Raw genomic sequence first — 18,966 nt, forward strand, 5'->3', positions numbered from 1 at the left:
ACCCTTGTCCCCATGACATATGTCCCAGCGGCGGTGGGGACACCTGGGCAGTGTGGTGGTGGGCAGGGCCACCGAGGAGGGGACACGGGACGCAGGACACAGGACACAGGGCACAAGGCCAGGGGGACGCAGGCCAGGGGACACAGGCTACGAGGCAGAGGGCCAGGGGGACACAGCGACAACGGACACAACACTGTGGGGATGCAGGACACGGGGTCATGGGGACACAGGGCCATGGGGACAGAGGGTTCTGGGGACTTGGGGACTATGGGGACATGGCACACAGGGCTATGGGGACACACAGCTATGGGAATGCAGGGACTATGGGGACACAGAACACAGGGTCATTGGGACACAGGGCTCTGGGGAAACGGGACACAGGGCCATAAGGACATGGGGAAATGGACACAGGGACAGGGGGACACAGAGCCATGGGGGCACAGGGCTATGGGGACACAGGGCCACGGGGACACAGGACATAGGAGCCAAGGCCGAGGAACACGGGGCCATGGTGACCTGGGGCCATGGGGACACAGGACATAAGGAGCCAGGGCCATGGGGACAGGGGGCCATGGGGACACGGGGCTATGGGGACACAGGACATAGAAGCCAGGGCCATGGGGACACAGGGCCACAGGGGCACGGAGCTATGGGGACACAGGACATAGGAGCCAGGGCGATGGGGACACAGGACCTTGGAGGCATGGGGCTATGGGGACATGGAGCCATGAGGACATGGAGCCATGAGGACATGGGACCATGGGGCCACGGGACCTTGGGGCCACGGGACATAGGAGCCAAGGCCACGGAGACACAGGGCCATGGGGCCACGGGGCTATGGAGACATGGAGCCATGGGGACACAGGGCCATGGGGACACAGGACATAGGAGCCAAGGCCATGGGGACACGGGGCCAGGGGGACACGGGGCCAGGGGGACACGGGGACACAGGGACAGGCCGCAGCCCGCGGGGGACCCTCCCGCCTCTCTCCATGGGGCCCAGCAGGGGCCGTGGCGCTGCAGCCGCGAGACCCGCCCTCTCCCCTTCATTGGCTCTCCCTCCCTCTCCTCATTGGCTGGTTAAGCCGGCGGCAGCGAGGCGGACCGGAAGCGGCGGTGTTGTCCCCACCTCGGACGCGGAAGAGCGGGGCCGGAGACGGTGAGAGCCGGGTGGGGGGTTGCGATGGGATTCCCCCCTCAGTCCCCCTCTCCCGGCCTCCCCCCTCTCAGCATTTGCCCCCCAGCGGGGCCTTTCCCCGCTGCCCCCCCGGCTCCGGTGCCCCCAGCTCCCGGGGAGCCCTCCCGACCCCCTGTCTCCCTCCCCACACCCCCTCCCCTCCCCAGTAACCTCAGGAGCAGGCCGCTGGAGAGCCTTCCCCCATCCCAGCCTCAATTCACTGCTTTAATTCCGCTTTAATTTTAATTATCTGGCGCTTTCCAGCTTCCCCTCAGCGTAATCCATCAGGTTTCAGCGCTGTGTACAGCACCGCAAGCCCAAATATCACACCTTGGCCTGGATTCGCTTGTATTTCCATTAACCTGGGAGGGAATTGCGTGTATTCTGCTGTTACAAGTTGTGTATTCTGCTGTTTATTCTTGGTTTTCATGAGGGAAACTGCTTATTCTTGGTTTTCATGAGGGAAACTGCTTATTCTTGGTTTTCATGAGGAAAATGGTTTATTCTGGTTTTCCTCTTTTGGTAGCATTTAGAGCATGGTGAGGTTTATTGTATTCCCTGTGGAGAGAGCAATTTGAGGGAAAAGAAAAAACAAAACAAAACCAAAACTGAAGTCTTGAACATGGAAGACTGATTTGGGGGGCTTGGGACACAGAATGCTATTCTTTAATTGTGGCCTTTAAAAATCACAGCGTTTCAAGCCTTTACTCCGCTGGCAGAGTCACAAAACGGCGGCAGCGAGTTGCGTGGATGGGAAATAAGGGAACTGCTGCACACCATGGGATTTCTTCCCCTTCCACTCACTGCCTGCTATCGCCTCCCAACTTGCTTATTGCAAAGCAAGGGGGAGTGTTTCACTCTGGCACGGCCTCTCCTGTGTACCCCCGTAGTGCCCTGTGGCTTCAAGGTGGTTAGCCCAGAGTGAACTGCGCTGGGTTCCCTGCAGATTTGGTGATCTGCTGGTGGGAGTCCCTTGGTAGAAAGAAGGAAGAACATGAGCGTGGTTTGCACCACCGTGGCAGGGCTCTGCCTCGGTGCTGCATGTTCCCTTCTTGAATCTCTGGCTGTATGGGTGAAATTAGCCAGGCTGGTAGACCCCAGTGGCTGCTACTTGAGGAGACCCATGGTTTTCTGGGGGGGTTATTCTGTTTTGAGACCAGACCTTCAGCGCAGCAAACAAGCATTGCCCAAAAGCAGAACAGCAGCATTTCAATCAGGTCTCCGAGCCATCTTCCTGCCTGCTAAGGTTAAAAAAATAAGAGTGGAAGGGAGACGGCTCCTGTAGAAAGCTGCAACAATGAACCCAAACACAAGGAAGGCTCCAGAATCTGATCAGGCATCAGGTGATCTGGGTTTTTTTCAGCACAAGCAGTGATTTATCTTTTCCTAATACATTAAAAACTGAACTCTCTTGATATGAATGTCCAGTGAAATCCCCAGTAACGCTGCCCTCCTCCTTGCTGAGCTCCGTGCAGCCTTTCTGTTTGAGCTCTGCCTACGTTTTCCTCCCAACCCCCCATTTGTTGTTCTTGCGAGCAGCTGTGTTGGTAGCTTCCTGCCGCAATGCCCCGAGTGTGCTTCTACTTCCCTTAATTGCATCTGCTCAATTCCTCCTCTCTCCACTTCGAACTTTGAAGAAACTTCTCCCAGGTAGCCCATAATGGAGACCTCTTTTTTTTTTTTTTTTTTTTGGTCTCTTAATTTCCTCCACAGCCTAGAAACAGGCACATCTCTTATTTTCTCTATATTGGCCAGGTTGGGTCAACCAGTTCTGCCCACCTGCAGGATGAAGTTTCTATATTCACCCCTTTTTTTATGTTGTGATAAAATGTCTGGGTCCTGGCTGTGTGAGGCATTGTCAAAAGTGAGATGAGGAGGGATAAAATGCATGAGAATTTAACTGCAAAAATGTACTTCTGATTCCAGATATTTGAATGTCTTTTAATATTTTTGTTTTGAAAGATGGTGATCTTCAGTGCCTCAGCATAGTAACACGGTAGGTGCTGTGCTTTGTGCATGTTTGGAATATTAATGTGCTTTAACACAACATCAAAGAGCTCTAGTCGCAGTCTAGAACTCCCTTTTTAGAGAATTTTTAAAAGGCAGAATTTAGCCTTTGCCCCATTCCTGCAAGTAAGTATGAAAAGAAAGCGGGAGGTGGAATTTAATGAGGCTGTTCTGGCTGGACAGTGTTGCAGAGAACAGGACAGACGAGATGCTGCTCTGTGCACCTTCTTACTGGGTTTATTAGAGAAGACGGAGCCAGACTCGTCACACAGTGAGGGGACAAGAGGCAACAGGGACAAACGGGACCATGGCAAACCTTGGTTAGATGGAATTTTTTCTTTTCCACCATGAGGGTGATCAAACGCTGAACGAGAGGCCAGTGGGGCTATGGGATCTCTGTTGTTAAGAGATGCTCAAAACTCAACCAGGTGAGGCTTTGAGCGCAGGGTTGGGCTCGAGATTCCTTCCAACCTGAATTCTTCTGAGATCCTGCGATAACATGCATGTCTCTTCACTGGTGTGACTCTTGTTTCTCACAACCCAGGGGAATGACGATGACCAGCCTCCTGCCTTCAGCAAGGGACGGAAACTGCTATTACATCCTGACAGAAGACTGTGCCTATGGCAGCAAGTACTTCCAAGCTGGGAACATGTGCTTCTGCAGCGAGAGAAGTTACCTGCGCAACTTCTCCGATGACGGGCCCCCGGCTTGCTTCTTGAAAGTCATCATGCTGGATGACAGCTCCACCGTCACCATAAACGTTGAAATCCTTCAGCCTGTGCGTGAGGAAGCGGCCGTCTTCCTCCTGGCCATCAGCAGCCACCACGAACGCTTGAACTACTTCTTGGAGAGGCTGAGCCTTGAAGCAGCTCTGCGAGCTGTGCCAGGCCAAAAAGTGATGGTGGAAGTTGACCGGCAATATTTCCCTGGTATCATCCGCTACATCGGGAGCATTTACAAAAATACTTCGGCTGTGCTGTCTCCATTCTTCCTTGGGGTAGAGTTACAGGTAAAGTGGCCAAGAAAGCAAGTTGCTTATTTTTCCCTTCACGTTTGTGTATGTAATGTGCCTTTCTGCCGTGTTTTCAGGGCGAGGGAGAAAACAGAGGGCGCAGTGATGGATCTTACCATGGCACTGAGTATTTCAAGTGTAAGCGGAACTGCGGGATCTTCCTGCCCTTTAGCAGAGTCCAGTTTACTCCCCCGCCAGATGACGACTATGTGAAACAGAAGCCAAAAGTGGACACGGAGGAGGGGGTTCCTGTGAAAGTGGGAGATGCCGTTAGCTTCTACGTGGATGAGGTCCTCACAAAAGGAATAGCGATGGCAGTTTACAGGGAGGGAACCCAATGGTTTGTTAAAGTTTGTCCGGTAAGAGCAGTTTTGCTGCCTTTTCTTGGTTTTTGGGGGGATGTGTTTAAAAACCTATGTTCTGGTGGGACCTTAGAGAAGTGGAAGAAATGCCTAAAAGGGACATGAGGTTACATGCAAACTTTCCGGGCCTGTTTGGAAAAATTGCTTTGTATTCCAAGAACACCCTATGTCTGAGAAAGCATTTAGCTGATAGATTTTTCTCTCCTTTCAGGAAGAAGAAGGAACAACTGACATTTTCAGAGAAATCCCTATGGACTCTGTTGTGAAGGAGAGCTTGCAAAGTAGGTTATCACCAGATGTGTCTGCCCTGTGTACGCTCCTGGGGATTTAGCGTTTATTTCTTCTCTGCAGGGTACTGATGAGCTGAAAGTCCAACAAAAGCTTCAGCTAGTCCCAACTTAGTTGATCAGGAGGCAGAGAAGGTCCATGAAAAGGTCTCAAGTTCTGGATAAAATTCTTTGTGTGAGGCAACTAAAGTCGAGTCTCCCCATTTATCAGGAAGAAGAGAGAGTGTGATTGCAATGCATAAGTGTTTCCTAGGGGAGAAGGCACCACTGGTTAAAGAGTCTTTAATTTAGCTGTAGAAGCTGGAGCAGGAGCCTCCTCCTGATGCCAGACAAATTGGGAAAGGCACAGATGCCAGCAGCGGTGGTGTGAGTCATTGGACAAGACAAGAAATTAGTGGAATCTCTCTGTTGCCATCAAAAGACACTGTGCAGCTGTCAGGGCCAGCCCGCGGGAAGCCATCATTAGTCTCTTCACCAAGCTGATTCATCTCACTAAAAGCAGAAAAAGAAATTGGAAATAACCCTCCTGCTGCTGTTTCAGTAGTCCAAAATGGCTCCGTGAAGGGCTGGATTAGCGCCGGGACCAGCGAGAGGCCGGAGTGTGCAGCCTTGAGCAGGGAAACAAGAAGCAGGATCGTCCCCTCTCAGCCTGTTAGACCAGCTTGGCCGTATCACTGGGAATTACACCTTGTGTCTCTGCTGCTCAGCTTCATGCTTGTCCTTATGGTCTATAATTTCAAAGTAGACCTGCTATTAGATGAGATCAAGAAGTGTCTGTCGTTAGGTGTTGGCTTCCTACCTCACCTGACATTTTGTATTGCCCACTAGGTTTATTTTCACCGTTTGAGTCCGACATGGGCTTGGGACACACAAACCAAATGAAACGAGAGATAAGCGAGAGCGGTGAGGAGTGTGAAAGTGGGAATTCAACCCTGGAGGTGAACTCCATGGTCCAAATCACCTTGGACAAGGGAAATCAGGTTTCGGGAATCATCCGCTGGTTGGGCTACCTGCCCCAAATTAAGCACAAAATGGCAGGAGTTGAACTGGTAAGGAGCAAAATATTTCCTGCTGTGAGATTGTGTATCAGAACGGGCAGGTCTTGGTTGTTCTTCTCTTCTTGAAGACCTTCAGCTTGTGGCTGCGTATAGATGGTTAGGGGACTGGAGTGTCTTTCTGATGAGGAAAGGCTGAGGGACTTCGGGCTTTTTAGTCTGGAGAAGAGAAGAGTGAGGGAGAATCTTACCAATGCTTATAAATCCTTAAAGGAAGGGTGCCAGGGGGATGGGAACAGTCTTTTTTCAGCAGTGCCCAGTGATAGGACAAGAGGGAATGGGTACAAACTTGACCATAGGAAGTTCCATCTCAACCTGAGGAGGGACTTCTCTCCTGTGAGGGTGGCAGAGCACTGGCACAGGCTGCCCAGAGAGGTGGGGGAGTCTCCTACTCTGGAGCCGTTCCAAACCCGCCTGGACGCCATCCTGTGCAACTGCTGTAGATGCCCCTGCTCTGGCAGGGGGTTGGACTGGGTGATCTCCAGAGGTCCCTTCCAACCCTGACCAGTCTGGGATTCTGTGATCTCACAGCCTGACCTGGTCCTGTGACATGTCAGAGTGTGAACTCTGTGGGCAAACACACAATTGTGCCCTCCCTTAGGCTGGGGAAGAGAGCCCACCGAGTGATTATGAGGGTTGGTTTTGCTCTCTTCTAGAGCAATGATACCGGAACATGGGATGGAATAATCATGAATCCTATAAGCGGCATCAATAGGTTCAAAACATAACCAGAATAAATGAAAACAGTCAACAAAACAGGAACAAAAGTGTACAAAGCTCTTAAGATACTAAACGGTCATATAGGGGATCACATCTAATTCCTGGCAAGCCTGCTCTCATGTTACTCCTCAATGCTCTTTTCCCAGGATGAAGATAAGGGGGTCACTGCCGGCGAATGGCTGGGCAAATACTACTTCCACTGTGCCCCAAAGCGTGGCCTCTTCGTGAAGCTGCAGTCCTGCCAGCCCGACGTTCGCTTCCAGTGTTCGCACAACAGTGAGCTGAGCCTCGCGGATTATAGTGAGTTCTCTGGGGAGACAGGGCTGTGCTGGGACAAGGCACACGACGGAGAAACCTCGTGTGCTGTGTCTTAATCGGCGGTTTAATATTCTTTGCTCTCTTTGAGCGTTCCAAAAGATGTCAGTTTTAAGGATGCTGAGGTTGCCGTGATGGTATTTATAGGGAATGCCCCACAAATTGAGAGAGAGTATTTTATTTCAGGGATAATAGGGCATTGAATGTAAGGCAACATACTGTAAGTGGCTCTAAAAATGAGGTCTGGGTGGCATGGATGTGTTGTAGAAGGGGAACCTGGCAGAAAACATTGAGGTGTAACAGAGCATAGAAGTCCAGAGCAACAGTCTTTGCAAGGCATCGTGAATGCTGCAAGCGAGGCAGGGCTCTTCTGCCTGTGGTTTTCAGGGCAGAAGCAAAGGTCTTGTATAATTGAGACCTGAATACAAAGAATTGTTTTAGCGCTAGGGCCTGGCCTCGCTACGGTGTGTTAAATGTAGACCGCACATGTAGCTCTGGAGAATTGGAGTGGGTAACTCAGGGCCGTGGCCAAAATGTCAGATGTTGCACCTGAGAAATAAGTAGGAGCTTGGAAAGGGAGAGAGGATTAAATCAATTTTAATGTAGAGCTTGATGTGACGATAAGACATTCACGAGAAGATGTGGGAAAGAACAAGTCAGTATTTCCATTTGAACAGAAAGATATTCCTCCAGAGCTGAGAAGACAATGTGAACGGGTTCAAGTTATGCCAGGTGTGGTTTAGATTGGATATTAGGAAAAATTTTTTCACTGAAAGAGTTATTAAACATTGGAATAGGCTGCCCAGGGAGGTGGTGAATTCACCATCCCTGGAGGTGTTTAAAAAAAGGGTAGACGTGGTACCTGGGGACATGGTTTAGAAGTGGTTTTGTCAGGTTAGGTTAATGGTTGGACTTGATGATCTTAAAGGTCCCTTCCAACCTCAACAATTCTATGATTTAGAAACTGTAAATGAGAAATCAGGATTCACGTAAGGACTGCCCAGAAACTGGGAGTAGGGACAAAGAAGAATGTCTGATGAGAGGGGCTTGAATTACAAGGGGAGAATGCTGAAGAAACCAGGAAGGAGCAGATTGAGAAAGCCACCTTTGAAGCTTAAGGAGATGATGGGCCAGTGGGATGAGGCTATTAAAGCTCAGTTGCCTGTTTGTCCCCTTGCTACTGGAGTCACAGGTCTTCCAACAGAGAGATCCCAACCTTGCATATAACAGCATCAGTTCATTTGTAGCTCTTTTTGTCTTCGTTATACTTGTCATAATGATGGCAGGGGCGGTATGGATTGCTAGGGCGTGCCTCTGGTGAAGAAGAGATGTCTTTGTCTCCATTTCCCATAGATGAATTACTGAAGAGACAAATCTTCATCCCAGCATGGTTGAGTCCCAGCAGGAGCAGCGCAGAAGAGCGTGGTGCTGACTTCTGAGCAGAGCGGATCTCTGGGGCATCGGGGAAGGGCAGAGCTGACCCAGACGAGGTGGGAAGCTAAAGGGAGTTGCTTTTATTCCTTCTTTTGTAGGAGGGCAGGAAGTTCTTCCACAGGCTCCAGAGAGTTTTCCTCCTCTCAGGAACGAGGCAGCGGTGCATGTCCTGCGAGGGCGGATGAAGGGGATTCAAGGCCACTGTAATTCCTGCTACATGGACGCAGCTCTCTTCAGGTAAGGACCTGTTTGGGTGGTGCTGTTTCCTTAAATGAATGCTTTTTGAATTGGGCAGCACTTCCCTGGACTTCCAAGGTGGCTGGAAATTTACCTGGGATAGAGCAGAATATAACTGTGTGGAGACGCAGCCTTGACGCTTGCTGCTTTTTGATCTCCTTCCTAATCTGGTAGGTTCTCAGGCCCTGAAGTACCCCTCGTGAGGACCTAAGGTACCCGTGTGTCTGTCATGCAGGGTGGTGAGAGATCATAGTTCTCTGGACTTGGACCGTGCTGACTCTGTCACTGGAGGTAATGGCTGGAAACGTTTCAAAGAAACCGCCCAGGAGCTCCCAGCTTGACTGTGCAGCACTGTTTGGAGAGGAAAAGACTCAGTGGTGCCCCCCCATGAGCAGTTTTGGCTGCAAAGTACGAGATTTCATTCTCTCTGAGCTGTTTCCTTGCTTACTGCCAATGTTCATTAAACCAGATGCGGTTTATCTCACTGCAGAGATGCACTGTCACTCACCTTTCTGTAATTGCATGCACGGACTGTTGAAAATAAAATCCACTGACTGTCACCAGGCACAACGGTTTGGTTCTAACTGTTGCTGCAAACCCATCAGACTTACACCCATCGCGCTCTTTTCACAGCCTCTTCTCCTGTACATCCGTGCTGGACTCCATGCTCTTCAAGCCCTTCCCACTGTGTGACAGGAACGTCCAGAGCATTCTGCGGGATGAGATTGTTAATCCCCTCCGAAAGTGAGTATAGTATGTGGGAATCCTGGAAGTCATCCATCTGCCTTCGTACCTTCTCTGCTGCCCTGTCAGATGGTATCTGTCATTGAGGGAAGCAGCTACCTGGAGGGGTATCTCCTGTCAGCCGCATCCAAAGGTCTTAATATCAGGTTTCTCTTCCAGTTGGTCCCTTTCCTGGGTTGTGCAGCTGTCATGACTCCTGTTGCATGTGTGTGAGTCTCCCCTGCTTAGACTGAAGCCTTGTGAGCTGCAGTTCTCAGTCAAAGGACAGAAAGGGGCTTCCTGGGGTTCAGACCATCACTGTGGGGGAACCCTGGAGCTGCTGAAGCAGTGGCATTGCCTTCAGCAGCAGTTAGTCCCAAAGGCAGAATGCAGTGCCAGGCTGGAGGAGGGTAGAGCATGGCATAAAAGATAAATTATCTGGCATTTGTATCGAAGATAGCAGGTTCTTTCCTCATCTTCCCTAGAGAGTTGTGGAAGAGAGGCATAGAGACCTGATTGAACATAAACATTAGCATCTTCCTTGAGGAGCAGTGTCCTGGTACTGGCTGCAGAAATACAACCCTGGGGTGTTCTGTGGTGCTGAGATTTGATTGAGAGCAGCTCTGCAGAGAAGAATTTGGGCGTGAAAAGCTGGCCATGAGCTGGCAATGTGTGCTGGCAGCCCAGCGAGCCCCCGGCATCCCGGGCTGCATCCCCAGCAGCGTGGCAGGCAGGACGAGAGGGGGATTGTGCCCCTCTGCTGCGCTCTGATCTGGGGAGACCCCCCTGCAGTGCTGCCTCAAGCTCGGGGGCCTCAGCACAGGAGAGACATGGACCTGCTGGAGCGGGGCCAGAGGAGGCCCCCGAGATGCTGGGAGGGCTGGAGCCCCTCTGCTGGGAGGACAGGCTGGGAGAGTTGGGGGGGGGTCAGCCTGGAGAAGAGAAGGCTCTGCGGAGACCTTCCAGCCCCTTCCAGTCCCTAAAGGGGTCTTCTAAGAAAGATGGAGGGAGACTTTTTACAAGGCCTGTAGTGACAGGACAAGGGGAAATAGTTTTAAACTGAAAAGGGGTAGATTTAGGTTGGACATAAGGAATAAATTCCTGACTGTGAGGGTGGTGAGCCCCTGGCCCAGGTTGCCCAGAGAGGTGGCAGATCCCCCATCCCTGGAAACATTCCAGGCCAGGTTGGATGGGGCTCTGAGCAACCTGGTCTAGTTGAAGATGGCCCTGCCCATGGCAGGGGGATTGGACTAGATTAACTTTAAAGGTCCCTTCTAACCCAGACCATTCTGTGATTCCATGATTTACATACACTGGAGAGACCATAGAATTGCAGCGTGGTGGGGGTTGGAAGGGACCTCTGGAGCTCCTCCAGTCCCACCCCCCGCCAGAGCAGGGGCACCTCCAGCAGTGGCACAGGACAGTGTCCAGGTGGGTTTGGAATGGCTCCAGAGTGGGAGACTCCCCCACCTCTCTGAGCAGCCTGTGCCAGTGCTCTGCCACCCTCACAGGAGAGAAGTCCCTCCTCAGGTTGAGATGGAACTTCCTATGGTCACGTTTGTACCCGTTCCCTCTTGTCCTGTCACTGGGCACCACTGAAAAAAGACTGTTCCCATCCCCCTGGCACCCTCCCTTGAAGTATTTGTAAGCATTAATAAGATCCCCCCTCAATCTTCTTTTCTCTAGACTAAAAAGCCCCAAGGCTCCCAGTCTTTCCTCATAAGAGAGATGTTCTAATCCCCTCATCATCTTTGTAGCCCTTTGCTGGACCCTCTCCAGCAGATCTCTGTCTTTCTTGGCCCAGGGAGCCCAGAACTGGACACAGTGCTCCAGATGTGGCCTCACCAGGGCAGATTAGAGAGGGAGGATAATCTCCCTCGACCCGCTGGCCACACTCTTCTTGATGCACCCCAGGATACCATTGGCCTTCTTGGCCACATTGCTGGCTCATGGTCATCCTGTTGTCCACCAGGACTCCCAGGTCCCTTTCCACAGAGCTGCTCTCCCGGAGGTCAGCCCCCAACCTGTACTGATGCATGGGGTTACTCCTCCCCAGATGCAGTACCCTACACTTGCCCTTGTTGAATTTCATAAGGTTCCCCTCCACCCTCTCCAGGTCATGCTGTCTGGTGGCACAGCCTTCCGGCGTGTCAGCCACTCCTCCCAATTTTGTGTCATCAGCAAACGTGCTGATGGTACACTCTATCCCTTCCTCTAGGTCACTGATGAATATATTGAACAGGACTCTGCAGCTCTTTCTTTTTTCTAGGACCGGCTTCGTCAGGGCTCGGAGTGTGATGCACCTTAGGGAGCAGCTCACTGAAAAGGGACAGTGTTCCAGCTTTACCAATGCTGAGAAAGGTAATGTGCTCTCTGGGTCCTTCCCCGGGCTGCGTTCCTGTGCGCCGCCTCATCCAGGCACCGGGCTGACAACTTAATCATGTGCTTCCCCCAGGCACGTGCATTAATACTCCTGCTGTGCTTTTTGTTCATGGAAAAATGCACATGTAAAATACTTTTAGCTTTTAAAACTCTACAGGCTTTTCGACTGAAATTTGTCCTGAAGTCCGATAGAAAGATAGGGATTGCGTGGTCTCTACCTGGTGGCAGCTGTTGCCACCAGGAGGGGAGAGGAAGATGTGTGTGAACAGAATTTAAACAAGGGAAATTTCCTCAACCTGTATACTTTGAGTTACACCTTGATAAGTCCATCCCTGATGTCCCTGCTAGAATCCAGTCTGATTTATCATTTTGTCAAGATCAGCTCATCTTTGAGTTCCGATAACTTGTTTTAGGTTCCTCAAAGACTGTAGTCTTGTTTGAAGTAAGACAGAAAACACCCACAGCTGAAGCCCACCTCTCTCTGGTTGCAATCACCGTGTTCCCATCCAGGTACATCCTTGTTTACAACAAGGAAATGGATTATGCCAATGCGGAACATCACTGCCACAATCTATAAGTACCTGGATAGTCAATAAGTGGTATCGATTCTACAACAGGTATCTTGCCAGTGAACAGCACTTACGTTTTGTACTATTGCATATTTATTTTAGCTGGGGATGGTTTAACTGTCCAGTTTCTTGAATTTCCATAGCTGTCCCTGATTTCATTTTGAGTTTATACTGCTGGTGTTAGCAGTAAATGTCCGTTAAGGTCTCTGAGATAGTGTCGCTCTGGTGGCCCGGTTTGTAAGAGAGCAGTATTTGAGGGCTGGTTTGCTTTTTTTCATGCTCACCTGAGGATTTATGCATTTACCAAGCGCTCTCAGCTTTTAGCCCCATTGTCCCCTTACCTAGAGTAAAAGAGGAGATTCGAGGTTCACGAAAGGCTGGCTCGTGTTTGTCTGGCAGCTTTTGCCTTCTGGATGCGGTGGGGCAAGGGAGCATCCCTGGTGTGACCCATGCTTTTCTTGCACCTTCCAGATCCTGAAGAGTTCCTCAACCTCATAATGCATCAGATCCTGGGAATAGAGCCGCTCTTGAAACTGCAGTAAGTTTCTGTATCTAAGCAATACAATTTACCCAGGCCAGGCTCGTTAGTTATCCATCTCACGATCACCATGTGTCGCTTGCCCCTTTTCATCGAGGCTTTGGAGGCACAGCTCAGTGAGTTGCATGCAGCTCCTTTCTGCTGTCTGTGTGATCTTGCTTGTTGTGACCTCGTCCTAGGCGACGCATCCAGGACAAGACACTTCCAAAATCTCCCTGGAGGTACCACCTTCAGAAAACGAGGATAAAAACTTTCTCTCATCCTTAGGGAGGGCCAGTAGCGATTTGAGAAACGTAGTGTTCAACTTCAGTGTGGAGCCAGCGGTATCTGACAGCCTTTGGATGCGTTTGGGCTGTGTCCAGACTGTCAAGCTGGCTCAGGTCCTGCAGCCTCTCAAACAGGCAGTCCATGGATGCAGTTCCAGTTTTTCAGGACTCTACAAAAAGGATGAGAGGCTGAAGGAAGCCAAAAATAACTGTGCTTGTTCAGGAGCATAGAAGGGGATTGTTCGGTTTCTGTGCTCCTTTGTTGAGACGTCAGTCAAGCCGTAAACCGTGGAGTACTCGGAAAGGCTGAGCACAAAGATGACTCTGTACTGCAGCTCCCCTGCAGAGGGTCATCTGAAGGAAATCCTTTCTACACTGGCTTGGGGATGCAGAGGCTGGGGGAGATCTTCTGCACACAGTTCACCTTTTGAATGCACCGAGTTTTGCTCTCTGGCTTTTGTACGTGCAGTTATAAATACATCTTTCATCGGAGAAGGATTTTGCTGGTTGCGCTGTAGTGCAGTTGATTTTTAAAAATACTGACATGTCTTTTAATATTTACATTGACAAGGGGAAACAGAGTTTTGCTCATAGGAGCAGGATGTGATGCTGTGGAGGGATAATGAGACAGAAGATGGTGCTTGTATCCTCCTCTCGTTACATGTATTTAGTATTTCTGGGTGGAAAAGTGCAGTCATTGGGCCCAGAAGCTCTTGCAGGACAAAACCGGTATGTCCTCTGGGAGCTCAGCTGTAAACAAGCCCCGTGACTACTCCTTGCAGGTCAGAAGGCCGGAAGGAGCAGGACTGTTACTGTTACCAGATATTTATGGACCAACAGGAGGATCTGGTGGTTCCCGACGTGCAACAGTTAGTGGAACACTCCTTTCTGTCCTACAATCTGAAGCTAGTGGAGGTGAGCCCAGCAGCCTTCTGCCTATGCTGCTGTCTTCTCCCCCTTTCTTGCTTCCTCCAACATAACCTGTGCCTGCCAGCGAGTCTGTGGTGGGTTTGGTATGTCTTATATCCAACACTGCAAAGAAGCAGGATACGGCCACAAGAGAGAGGTCTTGGGGGAATCTGAGCGTGACCTGGGAAGAGGGTGATGCTTTCATAGAATCATCGAATGGTTTAGGTTGGAAAGGACCTTGAAGATCATCGAGTTCCAACCCCCCTGCCATGAGCAGGGACACCTCCCACCAGACCAGGTTGCTCTAAGCCCTGTCCAACCTGGCCTTGAACACCTCCAGGGATGGAGCTTCCACAACTTCTCTGAGAAATCTGTTCCAGTGCCTCACCACCCTCACAGTGAAAAATTTCTTCCTAATATCTAATCTAAATATCCCTTCTACCAGTTTGAAGCCATTCCCCCTCGTTCTGTCACCACATGCCCTTGTAAAATGTCCTTCCCCAGCTTTCTTGTAGCCCCTTTAGGGACTGGAAGGCCACAATGAGGTCTCCCTGGAGCCTTCTCTTCTCCAGGCTGAACAACCCCAACTCTCCCAGCCTCTCCTCATAGGAGAGGAGCTCCAGCTCTCTGATCATCTTCGTGGCCCTCCTCTGTACCGACTTCCCTGTTGCTGTTTTGTCTTGTGAATAACGGGAGCAGAAAGTCTTTACTCCCAGCAGCAATACGGAGAGAAGAGTCTCCAGGACTTGTCTTTTCTGCCCTCGTGACTCATTTGCTTTTCTTTTCCCAGATCCCATCTTGCTTCATTATCCAAATGCCGCGTTTTGGGAAGGAATATAAAATGTTCAGCAAAATCATTCCTTCCTTGGAGCTGGATATAACAGATCTGCTGCTTGACAGTAAGTTGTTGGGCAATGGTAAAGCTGCCGGCTGGGACTGTGAGCAACCGGGTGACAGATCTCGCCTCTTTGGGTTGTGAGCAGATGTAAGGTGGGCTCATGGTGTGATTCTTCTTCCCTTGAACACCAGTTTTGGCAAGACAAGTTGGATTTCAGGTGAGACCTGCAGAAGACACATCCTCTCACCCCTGTTGCCCCTGCAGGTCCCAGGGAGTGCTGCGTGTGCGGTGACGTTGCCACCCTGGAGTGTTCGGAGTGTTTCAAAGACAAGGTATTCGCAGCTACGGGCCTGAAGCAGTTCTGCAGCTTCTGCTCCAGACAGGTATTCGTTTTCTTTGGCTGCTCACGAAATGTGCCTTGGTGGCTGACAGCAGATTGAACCCCCCAAAATATCCACGTTTCCCCTGCTGTCCCTGCAGCCCTTGAGGTTGGGCAGAGAGGGGTTCCTTCCTGAGCATCAGCAGGGTTAGGTGCTGCACGCTGTTGAACCCTCTGCTTTACACAGAGCCTAAATAAGGACTGATCCTGCACAGACTGAGCGCTGGGCCGTCCATGCTGTCTCACCAGGAGCATTCCTACAGCTTTCTGGCCTTTCTTGGAGGGTGGCAGGCTCCCGTCTCAGCTTCTTGCTGCCAACCTCTCAACACAATGCCATTTCCTGGCACATAGGGAGGAGCTGGCCGCGCGGAAGGCGGATCAGTGGGGAATAAACTGGGGGTCTGACCCCTGCACACTCCGCTTTCCAGCAGACCAGGTTCGGTTCTGCCCGCTCAGCCATACCACCCTGTCTTCTCTCCTCAGGTTCACTCCCACTACCGACGCAAAACGCACAAGCCAACCAGGCTGCACATTCCAGAAGAGTTTCACAGTCGGAGCCCCCGAGGCAGCCAGCAGGTCCCTCGTGAGAAGATGGAACTTTTTGCCGTGCTCTGCATCGAAACCAGTCATTACGTCTCCTTTGTGAAATACGGCCCGGAGAACGAACACTGGATGTTTTTCGACAGCATGGCTGACAGGCACGGTGAGGATGTGGTGGTGGGCTCGGAGCTTTGATCGCGGCTAGGTGCTGAACGGTGGGCAGCTGTGAGGGGCTGCAACGGTCGTTGCGTAGCCGCTGGTCAGTCAGCCTTTTCCTCTGAAGTCCCCTACACAATTTAGGCACCTCAGCAGACCCCAGAGAAGAGTATGACAGAATCACAGAATTGTGGGGGTTGGAAGGGACTTCTGGAGCTCATCCAGTCCATCCCTGCCAGAGCAGGGGCACCTACAGCAGTTGCACAGGACAGCGTCCAGGCAGGTTTGGAATGGCTCCAGAGTGGGAGACTCCCCCACCTCTCCGGGCAGCCTGTGCCAGTGCTCTGCCACCCTCACAGGAGAGAAGTTCCTCCTCATGTTTAGATGGAACTTCCTATGGTCAAGTTTGTGCCCGTTCCCTCTTGTCCTGTCACTGGGCACCACTGAAAAAAGACTGTTACCATCCTCCCGGCACCCTCCCGTTAAGTATTGATAAGCATTAATAAGATTCCCCCTCACTCTTCTCCAGACTAAAAAGCCTCAAGTCCCTCAGCCTTTCCTCACCAGAAAGATGTTCCAGTCCCCTCATCATCTTCCTAGCCCTTTGCTGGACCCTCTCCAGCAGATCCCTGTCCTTCTTGAACCGGGGAGCCCAGACCTGAACACAGTGCTCCAGATGTGGCCTCCCCGGGGCAGAGCAGAGGGGGAGGATGATCCCCCTCGTCCCGCTGGCCACACTCTTCTTGATGCCCCCCAGGATGCCATTGGCCTTCTTGGCCACTAGGGCACATTGTTGGCTCATGGTCATCCTGTTGTCCACTGGGACTTCCAGGTCCCTTTCCACAGAGCTGCTCTCCAGGAGGTCAGCCCCCAACCTGTAGTGATGCATGGGGTTATTCCTCCCCAGTGCAGTAGCCTACACTTGCCCTTGTTGAATTTCATAAGGTTCCTCTCTAGACTGTCCAGGTCACGCTGTCTGGTGGCACAGCCTTCCGGCGTGTCAGCCACTCCTCCCAATTTTGTGTCATCAGCAAACGTGCTGATGGTACACTCCATCCCTTCATCCAGGTCATTGATGAATATATTGTACGGGACTGGACCCAGTACTGACCCCTGAGGGACACCACTCGTTACTGACCTCCAACTAGACTCTGCACCACCAACCACAACCCTCTGAGCTCTATCTGCCGGCCACTGTTCAATCCACCCCACTGTCCATTCATCTAATCCACATTTCCTAAGCTTGCCTGTGAGGATGATGTGGGAGACGGTGTCGAAAGCCTTGCTGAAGTCAAGCTTGGCTGACCAGGCCAAGCACACTTGTGTTCCTCCTAGTGCTTTCATCCTCTGGCTGTGTTCAAACTAGGGACTTCTTGAGCCCACTGGGACTGGCTGCCGTGTGGACGAGGACCGTTCTCCTGTCCTGCCCCCCCTTTGCCCTCCAGATCGCTCAGCCGAGGCACTAAGTTACTGTTGAGTGTGGGACGAAGTTACTGTCGAGTGTGATGGTGTCTGCTTGAGCTGTAGGTACTCATCCCTCACGACCTGGTTTGGACTTTTCTCCTTCTTTCTGGGTTAGGTGATGAAAATGGCTTCAATATTCCCACGGTAACGCTGTGCCCTGAAGTTGCCAAATACCTGGACTTGCCACTGGCTGTGCTGGCCCTGGAGCAACCTCGGGACATGGACGGAGTTGCCAAGCGCCTCTTCTGTGACGCCTACATGTACATGTACCAGAGCAAGAAGATGGCACTTTACAAGTGACGCTGCCTTGGGCTGGTGCCGCCGAGCAGCGAGGCGTTGGAAACGTGAGCTTGGATCAACCCTGCAGCTTGTAATCGGTGAAAGCAGCCAAGTCTGGGTGCACCAAGCTCGCACTTCTGTCTCTTCTTACCTCTTCCAGCGTCTGGTATCAAGCTATCCACATCAGCCTGTCTGGGTTCGTTAAATTCCGTACTTGACCTTAGCGAGTGAGAGTTTGTACTACTTGCAGACCTGGACTCTGAATTATTTACACTCAAATTCATTCTCATTTCCTCCCTTCCCTTTCCACTCTCCCTCCTCCCCAGGCACGCTGCAGCCCTGCCCTACCTCAGAGTCCTCCCCAACATCCTTTTTTTCAGCCCGGCCCTCCAAAGCTGAGGACAGGCGTTTAATCAAAACACGAGCGGTTCTCCTCAGCTTTGCAAAAAGCACGAGAAAACCACAGCCTCACCCTGCGTTAAGACTTCCTCGCGTGAACTTGTGGAGTGAGAAAAACAGGAGGTGTGGTGAAGAGATGGGTCAGGACAAGGGTTTTTCTTGAGGTGGCGGATGTGACCCCACACCTAAAACCAGGTCCCTGAATTGTCTGCGCTCCCCTTGTCCGGCATTAATACTCTGGCACTTCTACCCACCATCCCTTATTTTCATCCACGGGATTAATTGGATGCAAATAAGGAAGCAGGGTTGTGACGTTAACTGGGACCAGCTTGATGGCTCTATCAGCTTTCCGGTGTGTCCCATATTTCTATATGCGGTGGCTACAAAGAACAACTGGTGTGTAACGGACCCAGACTGGTAACACGCACTTAATGTCAATTCAGCGTCCAAAAGCTGCAAATATACTTTAAAAATACAAATTTTTATAAGAACAAAACTGGCAGAAAGATGGAGCAGAGGAAGAGCATGTGAGCTCAGTTATGCTCTCCTCTTTTTTGCAAGGTCTGCGCTATTGCTGCATGACCATGTGTGTTAACCTCACTTTTCATCTTTGCATTCACCTCTGAGATCTGTGCCAAAGACAAATAATGGAATTCCAAGGGCAAAAATGGGAAAAAAAAAAATAGCACTTTCAGATTTTTCTGCCATGATTGCAGTAAGGATTAGGGTCTCAGGGTGGGAACTGGTATTCCTTAAGTTAAATAACTTAAATTTGCAAACGGGGGGTTCTCTGCCATGAAGCCCGTGTTGTCATGGCAGTGGGAAGCTGTTACGGGAGTCAGCGCTATGAACTGGGTTGCCCAGATTCTGAACTGCGCTGTGAGGGCACTGAAACCTTGAGGGACGCATCCGGGAGC

The 18,966-nt window shown here is 51.1% G+C and overlaps 1 protein-coding gene across 1 annotated transcript; it reads left to right on the forward strand.

The window, feature by feature from the left end:
* Positions 1–1,095: 1,095 nt before the first annotated feature.
* Positions 1,096–17,872, forward strand: LOC309668966 (ubiquitin carboxyl-terminal hydrolase CYLD-like). Its single transcript, XM_082479533.1, has 15 exons — positions 1,096–1,159; positions 3,729–4,194; positions 4,275–4,556; positions 4,771–4,840; positions 5,675–5,895; positions 6,768–6,921; positions 8,469–8,607; positions 9,241–9,351; positions 11,600–11,691; positions 12,753–12,819; positions 13,868–14,000; positions 14,785–14,893; positions 15,097–15,215; positions 15,695–15,914; positions 17,487–17,872. Exons 2-15 carry the CDS (start codon positions 3,733–3,735, stop codon positions 17,669–17,671), a joined length of 2,364 nt encoding a protein of 787 aa, XP_082335659.1. The 5' UTR covers positions 1,096–1,159; positions 3,729–3,732; the 3' UTR covers positions 17,672–17,872.
* Positions 17,873–18,966: the final 1,094 nt, after the last annotated feature.

This window comes from Vanellus vanellus (genome assembly GCF_965231255.1).
Source record: "Vanellus vanellus genome assembly, chromosome: 2".
NCBI lineage: Eukaryota > Metazoa > Chordata > Aves > Charadriiformes > Charadriidae > Vanellus > Vanellus vanellus.

Coding starts and splice junctions, on each gene's coding strand:
- LOC309668966 (XM_082479533.1), top strand. CDS start 3,733: ATGACGATGACCAGCCTCCTGCCTTCAGCAAGGGACGGAAACTGCTAT. Junction 5,896..6,767: donor AAATGGCAGGAGTTGAACTG/GTAAGGAGCAAA, acceptor CTCTTTTCCCAG/GATGAAGATAAGGGGGTCAC. Junction 8,608..9,240: donor ATGGACGCAGCTCTCTTCAG/GTAAGGACCTGT, acceptor CTCTTTTCACAG/CCTCTTCTCCTGTACATCCG.